Source organism: Centruroides sculpturatus, unplaced genomic scaffold (assembly GCF_000671375.1).
Source record: "Centruroides sculpturatus isolate CEXI.00-Female unplaced genomic scaffold, Cexi_2.0 scaffold472, whole genome shotgun sequence".
In the NCBI taxonomy this organism is placed as follows: Eukaryota; Metazoa; Arthropoda; class Arachnida; order Scorpiones; family Buthidae; genus Centruroides; species Centruroides sculpturatus.
This window is the reverse complement of record NW_019384645.1, coordinates 245488-263161: the sequence shown is the minus strand read 5'-3', so window position 1 is coordinate 263161 and position 17674 is coordinate 245488. Positions and strand designations below refer to the sequence as shown.

Sequence of the window (17674 nt, the reverse complement as noted above, 5' to 3'; positions counted from 1 at the left end):
AATAATTGGTCAAAATTAATGATTATTTTAGCATTTACTTCCCAGATTTCTTGTAATTTTGCAAAATGCAGAAAATTTAATAATTTATTAATTTTTTTTCTTTTTAACAAAAATTAAAAATAAGATTTAAAATTTTAATCTTATTTTCATTCTCAAATGTTATTTAAAATCAGTACAGTAGAGCATCGATTATCTGAAACAATTCGTGACTAGGGTTGTTCAGATAACTGATTTTTTGGCTAACTGATCATGTACAAAAAATATATTAACCTATCCCATGTTGAAATTTTTCTCCATTGCATGTCGCTTCATATTGAATTTTCGTCGATGTTAAGCCTAACGAAAATTTTTAAAAAATAATAATCGTAGCTATTGTATCATTAAAAATTATTTCTTTATTTTACACAAACAAAATAAATATATTGAATAATATAAAAACAAAAAAATTATATTTCAGAAGTTAATCTACTATCAAAAATGTTCCAATTCAGCACAACATGTCCTGACGCACAGTCATCAAAAAACACCACACAAAACAAGCAAAACTCACCACCCATGATGGGAAAAAGCCTCGTTCAGATACTGGCGCATCCTTAAGTACCCTCTCATGTGCCAGCTAAAACAAGCACACCAACAAAAATGATATTGGAATAGCCCAAGACATAGCCAAATATTGCAGTGCCACAGTACTAGCAGAAATTTGAATTTGCCGACTGGAATGCTTTTGGTTAACTGACGTTTTGGTTGATCGGTATTTGGATAATTAATGCTCTACTGTATTTCCTTTAACTTTTTATCCAACATTCTGATATTAAGAGTTATATGCCCTCATAACATATCAATCTTGAATTCCCTTCCAGATCAACTGCTGAATTTTATAGAACCAGTAAAGATTTAGTTCCAACAATAACTGTAGTAATTCTTTTCAAAGAATAAAAATTTCTTCATTATAACAGAATGTTTGATAATTGGACTTGTCACTCCCAATACATTTCTAGATATTTGGTCAATAGTAATTTTTAATTGTTATTTTAGCAATAGTTATTCAACTAATATAAATATATAATGTAGATATATTTTTAATTGTATTGATACTAAAAATGATGATTATTATGTATGGAGGAAAATAAGAACACAATTATTGATAACTACTGCACCCATCTATCTAAAATGATATATTTAAATTATTCTGAACGAATACCTAAAAAATTACTAGTGTGCAGTGAGATTGTAGATTTGAATACTATTCACATCTAAGCATTATGTTACAATTACAGTAGACTCTCAATCATCCAGGATCACATTAACTGGAAAGCAATTAACCAGGATGTCAAAAATGCCTATGGATGAGTCATTAATTCATCCAAATTTTTTTATGATTCATCCACTCTGCCCACTATTGGCTAATGGTTGAAGGAAATTAAAATACTTTGCTGAAGTGTTCAGTTTATGAATAAATGCGAGTAGTTATTCACATGCATTGTTCTCTTCATGTTTCTTTGAAAATTTACCTGTTCTGTTTACTTAATTGATGTCCTTTACCTGTTCTGTTTACTGAATTTAAATAATACCAGATTAACCAGGATAATTTGATATCCTGGATAATCAAGTGTCTTAGTTTAATTTTTCAATTTTTTTAATACTCATTTGTTCATTCTAAATTTAAACTTTTAAAATTAAATGCATTAAGAGAAAATTATAATTAAGTATTTAATCTGCATCTTTGAAAAAACTACTACATCAAATTCCTATAAAACTGCTACTAAAATTAACTACAGTACCACTTAGTTGATGTCCTTCTTGAATTATAGAAGACTGATGAGGTATGCTACCTCTTCTATTATTTAAATCCGATTTATTTGAAGAATTAATATTTTCTGTCACATGTATTTTTGGCAATGCAGGCTTATCTTCAAAACGAGGTATGTAAGTAATTCCTTCACTGATAAGTTCATTGATGTAATATTCAATAATTTCTTTTCCCTATTTAAAAGCCAAATGTGTTATTAGTTTTATATTATTAACATATGTTATGCTTATTAATCCCTCAAAAAATATTTTATGAATTATTACTACATTACATTAAAACTGCATTTATTATCTATAATTATTTATTTGTCCCCGCTGCATTATCAAGAATTAAAATGAGAAATGTAAATTAGATTTAAATGTCATTTAAGTAAATCATTTCAGGAAAAAAAAGATTAAATATGGTTCTTTGGAGAGTCATACATTACAGATTACAATAACATCTAAATTTTCAGAATTACCGAAACAATTACTTCAATCTTCTGTTTTCATTTCATTAAATAAAAAAGCTATAAGAAGTTCTTAGTTTATAATATTGTATTTAGATAGAAAATAATTATAATTATAATACTTTAGGCTATATAAGAAGCATTAAATAAATAAATAAAATTTTTAACTTAAATGAAAAAAATATATATTAACATTTTTAACTTAAATGAAAAAAATACATATTAATACATAATATGTATAATATTTTTCACACAAATATTATCTTAATAACCGTAATTAGTACAAAATTCATTAGTAAAATGAGAAAAAAATTTTTGAAATATTTGCTTGATTAATCTAACAAATTTTTAAATGGGCAAAAATAAATATTCTTCTATAATTAGCAAGTTTATTTATTTATGTAACTGTTCGTAAAGTGGAAGATATTATTAAATTATAATTACTGTTTTAGCAGACCTGATATATTAATTATTGGCTGTGTCGAATCACTTTCACTTATGTTTTCGTTTAAATAAAAGTAAAACTAACAATAAAATTTTATTTGCAGTTTATGGTACAGACCTATTTAAACTGAAATCACCCTACTTAAAATTATATTTGCACGTATTTTTTTCTAGTTCTATATTAAATATTTAGCCTATATATAAGTATGTTATCGATATCATTAGTTAGTAATTTTCCAACATAAATAATTTTTAATATTATTATTATTATAGCCTAATATTACTGTATTACTCCATGCAGAATGAGATCTCAGTAGACTTTTTTTTTAATCAAAATATTTGTCTACTGAAAAGTTGGATTCCATATTACAACCAACCAAAAATTAAAATTAAATAATTGTAAAAATAATTATAAATTATATAAATACGCGATTTGTAATTACTTTGTTTAATTAATTAAATCATACTCAATAATTTCGTAAAATTTTTTCATAATTATAGTGAAATTTTATTTGACGATTTACTTCAATTCGAATAATGCATATATTGAAGTTTAGCTATTTGCCTATATAGCAGATGAAGATTTATTTCAGTTTCAGTTTCAGAGTAAGAATTATACGTGCTTTCTAATGGATACTTAGGTTTTGAAATTACTAGTATGACGAATGGGAGAAAAAGTACTTTTAAAATTTTAAAGAGATTTCTAAATGACCGGAGAATTTCGATTTTTCTCCTCTGTTTGGCATAAAATATTTCTAAAAATTTAAAGTAAATCCAATTTTTTATTTCCTCACCAACTGATATGTGTTTTTAATACAATTTATGTCGATAAATTTTAGTGGAATTTTTTTTTATATATGACTAACCCGACTATTCTATAGAAAATATCNAATTAAAACTTCACAAATATCTCAAATATTCAAAAACAAAATTGCATAAAAATGCACTTAAAAATATTTTCAGATAAAAAATTAGAAACTCAAAACTGCAAGCAATTGTTTAATATTCTAGTTTCAGCAAATTTTACTTTATAAATAACTTCAAAGCCAGATATTAGTTATATGGAATTTCTATATATCTTACATTACTTTGAGATATACTTTCCATTTAGTACAGTAAAACCCTGCTTAACACAAGGGATGTGCTACTAGATGACAAAGCGTTAAACGAGGTCATTTTAACAGAGTAAATAAGGAAAGGGGAACACACAACCAAAAATAAACAGATTTTACTTTAATTTTAAGTTATTTTTATATTAATTTGCATAATAATATATGTTAACTTAACACAAACATATGCACACAGAAATGTAAAGTTCATTTTTTGTGATGAAGGTTCTGGCTCTTCTGAAATTCTTGTTTTTTGCAATAAAGTCATGTCATTTCATTTGTCGCTTTCTTCTTTCCTTAAGCAAATGTCAATAGCAAGAGATCACATCCAAAATGCCTCGTCTTGCTTTTGCACTCCTTTCAAAATTTGGATCATTTGTTACAATTTGATCAACGATTTCAGTTATCATTACCAAATTTTTACTAAGGAAATCTATAGAGAAATTTTTTGGGTTCTTCGTTTTCAGAATCACTATTTTCCAGTTCTACATGAATTTCTTATTCTGCTGGTTCTTTAAGGTCATCATTGGTAAGGCTCTCACCAGAAACCTACAATAACTCCTCAATATCCTGCTGTTAACAATTTAATCAACCTAACGATACAGCAAAAGATTTCTCATTGAGAATTATTGAATACCTTCAGCCATTACTTCTTCCACACTTCGTTCATGCATTTATCAGTTAATTCTTGCCAAGCCAAGTCGATATTGCCTACGGCATCCATGATGTTATATTTTTTCCAAACTTGCACCAAATAAACAGATTTAAGAAAAGCACAGAGCTACAATGAATTGCCTGCCACCTTTTGTAGATTGGTTCATGTTTGGGAATAATCAATGAAATGCCACAATAATTTGAATCAGTGTAAATGTTGAGCTTTTTTCAGGCTTTGAGCAGACCGTATTACATTGAATCAGCGTTAATTGAGGAAGTGTTAAGCGGGGTCTTACTGTACTTTGAAAATATTAATTTGTAATTTTAGTAAGTATCAGAACTGATAATTATACTTAATTGATAGATTATAAAGATGAAGTAATATATTGAAGCTTAAAATACTTTTTATATATAGTTGATTTAAAGTCTAATGTGACATATGTTAGAAAACATTTGCATTTAAATATTTATTACAGTATTCTCAGCACACTACACATGCCAGACATCACAGAATATTTCAATCTGATATATGTTGATCTGAGAATAAATACTAGAAATCTTTACAATTAAATATTTAATTAACTATATATAACTGCTTGACTTCTATATAAAGTATTTTAATATCACATATGCAAGTAAGGATTTGTAAATATTCATTAATTAATTGAATTTTGTTTAATTCAAGAAAAAAAATATATAAGTTTAATAAGGAATATTTAAAATTTTTACCTTTTTGATATTATGAGAGTATTGTTTCATTGCTAATTTTTCAATAGCATTTTCAAAACCTAAAAAACTTTTCACATCTAAACTTGCAGTTTGTTCAAAGCATGTCCAATCAGGATTTTCTGGATGAACCTAAAAATAAAAACAAGTTAAATAGAAAAACTCAATTTAACTGATATTACAGAACAAATAAAATCATCATTACTTATTCACGACAATAAAAAGTTAAATACTAAACTTTAGAAAATTACTAGCAAAACACTGATATCAAACACATTTAAGAAGAAAAATATTTCTAAACAGACCCAAACTAGAATTTTTTTTATTTTTCTTGAAATTTATAATTCTTAACAATTTTATTTCAAATTAATAAATTCCAAAAAATTTTTCTTTAAAAAATTCTTTAAGAAATACAAATGAAATTCACTCTTTTAAATCCAATTTCGATAGAATTAAAAACAGATGGACTAGAAACTTATTTACTATTTCTCACTTTATTTTTCCTTTTTCTTCCAAATATATTTTGCTTTTCAGCCTCATCAGTGGACATTACAGTTTTATTTTTATTTATTTATTTGCTATTTAATTTTATTTCATTACAATAAAATAAATCAATATATAAGGACAATGTTCATAAAATGAATATACATAACGCATTATGTTCAAACATTTCTCCAACTTTATATCAGTATAAATATATATAAAACATTATTTTCTTTAATTACAGTAAAATTAAATTTATGATGCCACCATTCATCCAAGCCACATGACATGGTCCATTGCAGGCGGACTTTATAATCGTACTGTATTTACTAATTTCAAAGTTTAAAAAGATGCTCCATACATTAAGTTTAAAAAATTTTAAACCTTTCAAAATAAACTATATTACAAATGTACTTGATTTCAAAATTTCTACTTAAGGGTAAATTTTAAAGCAAAATTGAAATAGGAAAATCAAACCAAGCTAAAAATACAGATTCTATCCTTATCTTACATAAGGATGTAAATTAGGTATACTTAATACATATACATAAGTTAAGAATATAATCCATATTCCTAACTTATAAAAGGTATAAAACATGCAATTATTACTTATATATCTTAATTCTCATTCTATAAACTCCAGAATGTTAAGGTCATTATATTTCTATAAACTTGTAGAGCTTAAAATCCATCTTTTAAATTTCATCATGCATTCGAGTTTAATTTATATTCTTTATCCAGTCTAAGCAAGTGCTAATAAAATTTGCTGTATAAAAAAAATACTATTTTACATACTAAATTAAAGAAAAATAAACTTTTTAATCAATAAAAATTAAATAGAATGTATGATAAAATATATAATTAATGGAAGATAAAAATAACATCTATAATTTAATTACATCATACATATATACACACACACACACACACACACCAACTATAAAACAAGATAAAAATTAACTCAAGTACTAAACTTACTGAATATGTACAATTTTCATTAATAACTACTCGTGAGGAAAAGCTTTCATTGAACGCCTCTATTTTTAAACTTCTTTCCCGTCTATCAAGAGTATTTTTCTGAATAAAATACACAAATTCCACTCCAATAATCTAGAAAAACAAATAAATAAAACAATGTTAAATTTATATATTTTACTCATATGGTTTATGCTATAACATAATGTAATCATTTTATTTAATATTCAAAGAAACATAAATTATGTAAAATAATTATTTTGGATTATACAATATCTCAAATATTCAACTTAATCATTATCTATACATACAATGTGATAAAAGACTAAATTAATTGCCAAGCATAAGGCTAAATTGCTAGTTGGACTAAGAAACAATTATTCTTGCTGTCTGTTAAGGGTAATTTAATTATTAAAATTTAGCTTGTCTTATATGCAAGGATTGTGGGTTTGTATCTCATCCTAGATCAATCTTTGCTGTCAAAATATTTTTATTTGATTAACTGAAAATTAACTTCTAGCAGAATACATCAAATACTGAGTACAGCAGTCAAATCTATTTTGTTAAAGGTTTTTTTGGGGCTTCTTTGTCCCATCATCAAACCAAAAAATTCAAAATCAAATTTGAATGAGAACATCCTTACATTTCTGTTAAGCATTCTGGAAGAATTTGAAAGCACTAACAGTTTATTTTTTTAAAATTAGAACAAAACTTGTAAGATTTAGAATATCTCCATCAGTTTTTAAGTCCTTGATCTCATACCTGACCATTACAGAGAAAAACTTTGCACACCTCAGAATTCACCATTATTTCAATTTCCACCACCCTAGAACTTTGAACTGGGACTACTAAATATTTATAAGGCTACTATGTGATATTATATTTCTATTTATATCAATATAAAAAATTAAATTAAATATTCTAAATTATGTTCTATTTTTCATTAGTATTTTTATTGTTATTTTATTTTACAAGATATAATCAAAAAGTTTCCAAACAGGCTTAATATAAAAAATAAAACAGTAAAAAGTAAATTAATGCTGGTTTTAAAAAGCATATGAAACTGACTTTCAACAATAATCACGTAAAGCATTTATATTTCTAGAAAATTCGATTTTAAGCATGTGTGGCAACATCATTTCAGCAATTTCCGATGGAAAATTTATGCAAACAACACACAGCTTTGAAATATTGCTTCAGTTCGGGGTAAACATCCAGTGAAAGATTTTGAAATTAACAGTTGTTAATTTTCATCAGAAATTTTGTCCATTAAATCAAAATTTTACTGTATTTAAAAAGTTATTAAAGTTTAGAAGCAATTTCAATTCTCAACCTAGTTGCTAAGCAAACAGCAAACGGTCATTCAATGTAGCCAAAGGTTTGGTAAATTACTAGGGAACATTTGGAGGTAGTTAGTGGACAAATTTATATTACATTAGTTATTTTTAAAAATAAAAATATGTTATAATTAACATATCTTCAGTAAAATTTAAAGTATAAAGTACTATTTACATTTTTAATTATGTTTAACAGGAATTAATCATTTTTTTAGTAAATTTTATATTTATCCTATTTAATTTATTTCCATTTTGTTATCAATGTATAAAGGGTAGGTAAATTATGTGCCATTTTGGAAATAAATTGACAAGAAAAGTTTGGAAATCCAATAAAAGAAATTTGGGAATATCCAACTGTCCAATAAAAAGTGGAAAATTGGGGATTGGAATTATTTTATGTTTAAAATAATAATTTATCAATCAAATATAAACTTAATAGATAAAAGAAACTGTTTAACATCTGTTATCAATAAAATATAATCTACAGATTTTAACAAATCTTTATTAATTTTTATGTCACTAACATCTGTATGGAAGAAAGAACCACCTTCATTTAACAATAAAACTCATTAAAAATAATAAGTCTAACAATAATAGCTTTGTCATTACCTTACACAGGATTTTATTTAAAAAGTGTAAGAGCTTGTTTAAAGTTCTTTATTTGTTATGAAATTTAATATTAAGAATAAAATATTCAAAATTATTCAGTTTTAATTTAGTAATTTAATACACTAAATAAATTTTAATTAATTCTGTCAGAGCACAAAGAATTAATTATTTTAATTAAATACTGTACTAAGAATAGACACCATTCAATGAACACAATTTATGGTTATTTTTATTGAAAACATTTAATTGTTAACTGAATTCAAAAGTCACTGAACAAATGATTCATTGGGAATGAATAAAATTCAATAAAAATATATTTTTTTAATAGCTTCTACAGGAAGTTTCAAATATAAAATACTGAATCCATAGATATAAATTAAGCAATATTCTTTAAAATTTTAGCAATCTTTAATTAGTAGCTTCACACAAAATGTGCTTAAATCTATAATAAAAGACAGATAATTAGTTAAAAGATTATAATATATCTCCATTAAAAAAATTCAAATAAGTGGAACCTCACTTAATGAGCATAATTCATTCCAGAATCTTACTCGTAATGCAAAACACTCATTAAGCAAAACAGATAAACATGCCAAATGATATGCCAAATTCTTGGGCTATGTAAAGGCTATAATTAAATATTAGAAATTAAATAATTCTACTAGAGGTAGGCAGTTATGCGACCATCTCATATTAAATTTAATAATTATAAATAATTAATTTTTAATTTAGACATTTAAAAAATTTAATATGAGATAGCAGCATAACTGCCTACCTCTAGTAGAATTATTTAATTTCTAATATTTAATTATAGCCTTTGCATAGCCCAAGAATTTGACATATTGTTTGGCGTGTTTATTATATAATGGGTGATGGTTGTTGATGTTTATGCATAATATATGTGAACACAAGTTTGGAAAAATGTTTGATCACAAGCGACAATAAGATGCTAGCAGAATGAATGCTAAACACAGACTGATGGAGCATGCACATAATCAGGAATTTCCCCTCTTTTCATCACTCATTAAATGAGTCATTTTTTTAATTTGTTTCACTTGTTATGCAAAATACTCATTATGCAAGGTGCTCCTTAAGTGAGATTTCACTGTATTCTCTGGCTTCATTTGGGATTTCTAAATTCTGTTCAATTTGAAAAGCTTACCTATCAGAGCAAATGTACTCTGTTTCTTTTAAATTTATACTTTAATAATTATAGTAATCAGATTAATGTTAAACTAATATAGAGCATGCAGGGAATGCATCATACTAAAATATATAAATTGAAGTGTTTTTTACAATTAAATATCATATACATGCATAATACTTTTAGAATTTAACTCATTTTATTCTCAAATGTTTTGAAGATGAGAACAATGATTATTTTTAAAAGTATTTATCCTAAAGATTGAAAGTATCAAAATATTTTCATGCAAGAAAGTCCAGAATATTGGTTTACTCATAACTTAAGAATCAGTTCTACTTAACATGTATAATTAATAAATGATACTATTCACCTTTTTTAATAAATATGGTGCTTCTACATTAAGTTTACATCGTCTCTCAATAATATAAACTGCTCCATCCTCACTTTTGTATTCTGATAATATATCACTTCCTAAGAAAACTGGAATCATTTTACATGTTGGAAATCTCTTCTCGTATGCCTAAAATAAAAATATTAAACATTAAATAAGACTAAAATTAAATAATTAGAAGCTTCTTGATAAAAATAAGATATAAGAAAAATCGTATTAACGCTGAACTCAGTGCTTTTTATCAAGAAGCTACACAATTTTGGCGTGAGTTTTATTTATTTATCTATTTCTTTAAATAATTAGAATATTTATATAAGCATAAAGTTACAGTAATAATGAAAAATAATAATAAACTACTTTACTTTACTCATATGATTTAAAATATAATACGAAAAATTTGAATCATGGCTGACAATGTGATTATCAACAAAACTAATTACATTTAATTTCCTTCCTTATTTAGAGCATTATATTGTATTACTGTGTTGTTATCTTCCCCATAGTACACATATACCTTTTATTCTATTTATAAACGTAATTCTTTTCACTTTTATAATAATATTTTTCTCAGAAAAGAGAATTCTTAATTTGTTTATGATTTCATTCCAAAGTCATGTATAAATTTCACATAATGTAAGCAAACTTTTGCCATAAAATGAACAAAAACAGTATATAAGTAATTTAATATCTATTTATAAATAAAATAAAAAGGAAAAAACATAAATGTAATAATTAAAAATTACTGAAACAATAAAACAAACTGCAAATGCTTGTTTTATTGTTTCAGTAATAACTGTAAGGGAGTTTGCACATTAAGTAAATAAACATACACTGAAAACAGGGCACAATGGAGCTGGTTACAATGCTTTATAACTCATACATTCCATCAGTGCATCAACTAGCAGCAACATGTTCACTCCTGTGTCTAATATCACCACCTGCTATTTTTCATCTGGAGGCTGGTCCAAATATAGAATTCATAAATATATTGCCATGTTACCATGTATGGGGGATATCTGTACTAGGTGAAGTAATTAAAGTACCTCTATTCAATACTATCTGCAAAAATATTTAGATGTCTAAATACAAACAAATTTGGTATAGTGACATTTCAGGATTTGTGAGACATTTCTATAAAAATAATTTAGGACCAAATATCAATACTATGGCATTGTAAACAACAAAAAAGCAGTTTCCTTTACATAAGCATATATTTTGCAGTCAAGTCCTAGGTATAAAAGTGACTACAACTATTGAATGTCATTCTTATCAGCTATGATGACCATTAATTCTACAGTCTCAGGAGACCAATCACTTGACTCAATGAAACTTGTCATCCAGAAGTACAACCCAATCAAGACTATAAACTTATCACTTTACAAGTTTAAGTTGTTTCTACAGTTGTTGAACAGTCAATGAATAATGTTGAAAATTCTAGTGTTCATGCATTGTCATGGCAATTGGGTATCCTATGGCACAATGTTTACAATACTGAAAATGTTGGTGCATTGCTATTCATCTTAGATCAGTCATATAACTATAAATCCCCATGTGACATACTATAATTATCCAGAGATACTGAAAGATGTTCAACATTTTTGTTGTACTACTGTGCACCCCAATTGCTATAGAGTCAATGCCTTGAGTCAACTACTTTAATGCAGATGAAGCACTTCCACATATCAGTGTACAAAAGTTTATACAATAGCATTTCACCAATAACAGTGATTAGATTGTGCATTTCCTACTACCTGGCCAGCCACATCATTCTCTGGATTTTGATCTGTGAGATTTTTGATTGTGGAGATACTTAAGTGTGGTTTATTGAGGTTACATTGTAAATCCAGCAATCTTATAATGTGAGATGCATCATAGTTAATCAATTATGGTCAGCCATTGAACATATTGTTCATCACATTCAGAATAGAGACTACATTGAACAGTATCCTCTGCATCACTAAGGTATCTATAGAGTATGAAAGTCTAGTACAAATAAAATGTTTGTTGCAGCATCAAAAGTTCCATAGTGCTAAGTTTTGGTACTAGTGTTTTATGGAAATGCCTTCTATATCTTCTGAAATGTTATAATCAGATTTGGTTGCATTTGGACTGCTAAATCTCTTTCCAAACAGTATTAAATAGAGACACTTTAATTTAAATCACTCAATACATACATTACATACCAGGGTAATTCAGCTGAGTACTGTAGGCTATAGGCACAAAGTCATCCCAGTCAGCATAATTAACATGTATGGTTACATACTGCAAATTAATAGGATTGGAAACAACAATTAAATGCACAATCCAAGTAGTAACAGTATAGCAACCAGAAATTGTTGATTCAACTCCTTCTCTAGGTCAATCTTTTCTTCCAGAATATTCTTAACCTTTGTACAGAGGGTTAGTCAGATATGGTGCTATCACAATGTAGAGAAGAATAAGCATGGAAAATTTTAAGAAATTTCCCACGTTTATTCTTCTCTACATCATGATAAAAAAATTTCCCACACAAAAAAGGAATTATGTGACAATAAAAAATGAAAAATCTTTTTTTATTGTCACATAATTCCTTTTTTTATTCCGACGTCTATATCTGCAAAAGAATTTTGTGGATATAGACATCATTCTTCAGTGCCACGTGATTGCCCTTGACAGGTGTATCCATCGATCACTGCAGAGTGGTTAATTTATTAATATTAATTTAATGAAATTGACAGCATAACTGTCTATGTTTAGTCAAAATTACTCAGTTTCAATATTGAATATCTAGCCACAAAATATTCCAAAGTAATCTGGTTTATACATACTTACATTTGGGAACTCAAGACTCAGAATTATTTACTTATGTTTTTACGTTTTAAATAAAATATTAGCTTTATTATAAACTTATTTATTTATTCATTAATTTATTTAAAATAATGTAACTAAGGTGAAAACTAGCTTATATTAATTTTTTGGCTCTATATTAAATAATTAATGCAGAAAATAAATGATTTTGAAAAATGACAATGTAAAGAAATTTTATTTATTTTGTAATAACTAAAACATTGTATTATGAAATTTACATTCAGAAAAAATGTAGAGATTAAACTAAATATTTCTACACACTATTCAGGTTTATCTTTAGCTTACAATATTGCAGTGACTAATGGAATGGAAAAGAAAGTAAAATGTGAAACTGTCAAAGAATATGAAGTACTGCATTACTGAACAATAGAAACCTGCAGAAATTAATTTTCAAAATTGGATAATTTGAAATTTTAGAATTCCTCTGAAATCTGAATTAAAACAATTCAATTGTGTATAGTTATATAAGTTGCTTAAATAAACACACAATGTATACTGTATATTGTATACGAATAGTGTTTTATCTTGGGTTACTCTGCATTTTCTGCTGAATGCAAACTCTTCATAATACAATTATTTTGTAACAATATCTAAAACAATGTTTTTTATTGGGTTGTTCAGAAAAGTAAGTTCGTTTTTTCCATGGAAAAAAACTATTTTTATAATATATATTTTATTGAATTATATATCAACCATTTTAGTCAAATACCTGTTGTCATCGTTTCTGGTAGTAGCATGATTTCACATTCATAAAAGTTTTGATCGTTGCTTACAAAAAACCAATCCACATGATTTTTGACATTGTCACTTCAAGTAAATGTCTTACAGTTAAAAAAAATTTGTATAGACCGGAACAAGTAATAATCTGAGTGTGCTCGATCTGGCGAATATGGTTGGTGTGATAGCACGTCCCATCTACGTTATTACAGTTTCTGACGAGTTACCAAACTTGTGTCAATTTGACATTATTGTGGTAAAACACTACACCTGTTTTGTTGATCAAGTCTGGCTGCCTTTTCTGTTTGATGATATTACTCAATTTGTTTACTCGATGGCAGTACACTTTTGAATCAATTGTTAACTTGTCTGGTAAAAGCTCCCAAAAAAAAAATTTCCACCAAAGAGAGCATCTCTCTTTAAGAACATGTGGAACCCATATATTGAGCTTTGAAACAAAACCAATTTGTTTCATGTAATCATAAACAGTTCAATTTGACAAATTTAATCTCTTAGTGATTTCACATGTTGTTATTCAGCAATTTGCTTCAATCGGTACCTTTATTTTGTTTTCATTGGCTTCAACTGGCCATCCAGAATGTGGTGCATCTTCAATATTGAAATTGCCAGCACGGAATTTTGTAAATCATTTTTGGCACTGTTGTTCTGTCAATACATCTCCATACACATCACAGTTTTTTTCTTGCTTGAACAGCATTTTTACCTTTCCGGTAATAAAAGAGCAAAATATGCCAAAAATGCTACTTTCAATTTTCCATATTTGATGGGACACACAAAATAAACAATTGCACGAAATCAAACAAAATTTTTTTACAAATAAACCTTAAAATGCCAGCTGTCAAAATATATAATGATAATATGGTTTAGAATGAAAATGGCAGGAAAAATACGACTAATGCATCTAGTAGTAAAAAAAATGAACTTAATTTATTTCAATGTATTAGGTTGTTCAGAAAGTAACTTCTCTAGGAGTTAGACAAAGTTCATTTATAGTCATCTATATGGTTAGACAATAGAGAGGTTGAGGCGCACGTTTTAAACGTGTAAACGTGTACGTGTGACGTTCGGCGCCGCTTTCCCCATAAGCCTAAAAGTTTGACGATGGTGTTTGGAATGTCGAGCGTGATTCCACCGACTATCCAAACACCATTGTCAAACTTTTAGGCTTACGGGAAAGCAGCGCCAAACGTCACACGTACACGTTTAAAACGTGCGCCTCAACCTCTCTAATGTAAGGACACATAGGCTATCATATAGATGACTATAAACCTAATATATCATAATTCTTCAAAATCATTTATTCTCTACATTAATTTTTTAATACAGAAACAAAAAAATTAAAGTAAAAATTACTGTTTCATTATTTTGAATAAGTTTATTATATAGACTACTTTTTATTTATTCATCAAGCTAATGTTTTGTATAATGTCAAAATGTTTATATATAAATGAAAATTTAAAATTTTGCTTTATTTTTAGTTTCAAATAGCAGATTTTATTTATAGAATGTTTATAAATAATGGAATGATAGCAGTGCTTGAAACTTAAGAACATTACAGTTTCAGAGCACATAAATGTAAATCATTATGTCATGTCATGTCATCTTTAATATTTGATAAATTCTAGTGGCAGGTTTAAAGATTCATCTTACTATAATGAAAGTTTACTTATAATGATGCATTGTATCTAATTTTCCAATATTCTACAACTATAAAAGCCTACAGATGGCAATCAGAAGAGATCATTTTGCTTGGCAGTTTTGTCATTGATGGAATGGAAAGTTTATTTATCTAAACTATATTTAAAATTGTTTGAATACACTATAGGTAAAATGTCATTGTCGAGCAATATATTACCAACAGTTTTCTTATATAAAAACTTTTTATTTGCTTAGAATAAGAGTGGTGTTGGAAGTTTCAACAATAAAATCCAAAGATAAGATTCTAATAATCCAGAGTATTTTTAAAAGAATATTTTGCCAAATTTTCATACATTTTTCTATTATTATTATGCAGAAGATAAAGTCAGAAATGTTACTTTCAAAATAAAATTCCAAATAATTTAGAGTACTAAATTCATGAAACTGAGAAAGCAATTATAATTACATCGTTAACAATATTAATGATAAATCTACTTCCTTCCTCATATAAATTTAGGTGAATATATTTGTTAATCTTCATATTATATTACATATTGACAATTAAATAACTATCACTGCTTCTTTTTGTTACCTAAGTTTATTTAAAGAACAGTTTTCAACTGTACTGGAGCCATCCTCACTTTAAACATATAAATTTGCACTTTTGTTGTTATAATAAAGATATTTTTCCAAAATTAAATTCTATAATTAGCCTTAAATATTGAATGATTAAGGCTAAATTAAACAGTTGTAAATGCAAAATTTAATATATTTATTATTATAAATTAATGAACTTTCTTAATATTTATACTGTATATGTAAACTAAATATGTACAAAAAAACATGTTTATACTTTGGATAATCTTTACAATATAACTCAATTGAAATTAGCACCATGATTAAATGACATGTCAAACTGCTCAGCAAGTTATACAAAATATAACCAAATCAATAAATACATTATTTTACTTAACATAGAATTTACCTTTCAATATTAGAAAAAAAAGCACATTCAATTATAAATTATTTTCAGTATCATTTGAAAGTAAAGTAAAATTAATCCAATAAACAAAAACAAATGCAAAAACACATTCTTTGAAACTATTTTAAAAAACACTCACAATAAGTCAATAAGACTTATATTGATTGAAGAGTGACTGTCTGATTTTCTCAGAATACAATGAATATCAGATAATACAGCATAAAAAGAATATATACATTAAAAAACATTTTATAGAAATGAAAGAATGATAAATATGTAGATGTCATTCTGTGGGTTGAGTGTGTGCAGTAATTGTGTAGGACTAGTCAAGAATTTCAAACTGCATAAAAAGTTAAGGAATACACTAAGCTTTTTTTAAATAACCTTTACAAAGTAACTTATGTAAATATTAAAAAGAAAGCTTTTCAGAAATTTTACTTCCTTATATAAATTTATCAATTTGATAAAAATATTATACAGTTGTAAGAACAAACTGACAATACTTACACTTACACATACAACATTATACTCATGTATTACGCATTAATGATATAAAAATTAGTTCATTTGTTTAAACGTTAAACATATGAATTATTTTGTTATGATTTGTAATCTATTTAGCTATGAAATTCTTAACTTTATTATAAAAAATGTATATATTTAATTATATACCTGTGCATTTTAAATAAAGCATAAATGTAGAGATTATCTTCAATATCAATATATATCATTTTTTTCATGCTTATCAGAAAAACTTATGATACTATTTCCAAAAATATTTGTATAACATACTATAAAAAAGTATAAATGATTTGAATAATTAAATTGTATAAAGAAAAGAAAATTCTAAAAACATTTTTGTTAAAATAAAAATTAATATAATCAAAATATCATCCACTTAACATGTATAGTTAATAAAAATTAGACTAAAGAAAAAATTGTTTGTGCAAATTATAATCTGATAGGCAGTTAAGTTCAATACAGCTGCAGTCAAACTTAAATATAATGGATTTTCTCCAGGAAACACTCCGCAGAAAAATTTGTTGAGAGAAACTTACGTAAAAATTGGTAATATGGAAGTTTTGATTGTATGTAAATACTGAAATTCAAGCAAATACTAAGAAATTTCAAGGAATATATTTAGAACAACTAAATTAACCATTTATATCTGCAAATGGAATTTTTATAATGTAAGAATTCTCATATTTATTTCTACTTATCCTTCTTTAATAAATAAAATGTTTTTATTAAGTGATTTGAACAAAATATATATATGTTTGTTCAAATCACTTATTAAAACTCTTACTTATATAAGTAATATATCAAAAAAAAATTAAAT

The 17674-nt window shown here is 26.1% G+C and overlaps 1 protein-coding gene across 2 annotated transcripts in view; it reads right to left on the bottom strand.

The window, feature by feature from the left end:
* Nucleotides 1-17674, bottom strand: part of LOC111626164 (SEC14-like protein 1) — a 42299-nt gene that overhangs the window by 20269 nt on the left and 4356 nt on the right. For both annotated transcript variants that reach the window (XM_023369466.1, XM_023369467.1), the window contains exons 2-5: nucleotides 10110-10259; nucleotides 6653-6784; nucleotides 5195-5323; nucleotides 1782-1983 (exon numbers count right to left, since the gene is read on the bottom strand). In XM_023369466.1, the coding sequence (XP_023225234.1) occupies nucleotides 1782-1983; nucleotides 5195-5323; nucleotides 6653-6784; nucleotides 10110-10259 (613 nt within the window). The remainder of the gene's footprint in view (nucleotides 1-1781; nucleotides 1984-5194; nucleotides 5324-6652; nucleotides 6785-10109; nucleotides 10260-17674) is intronic.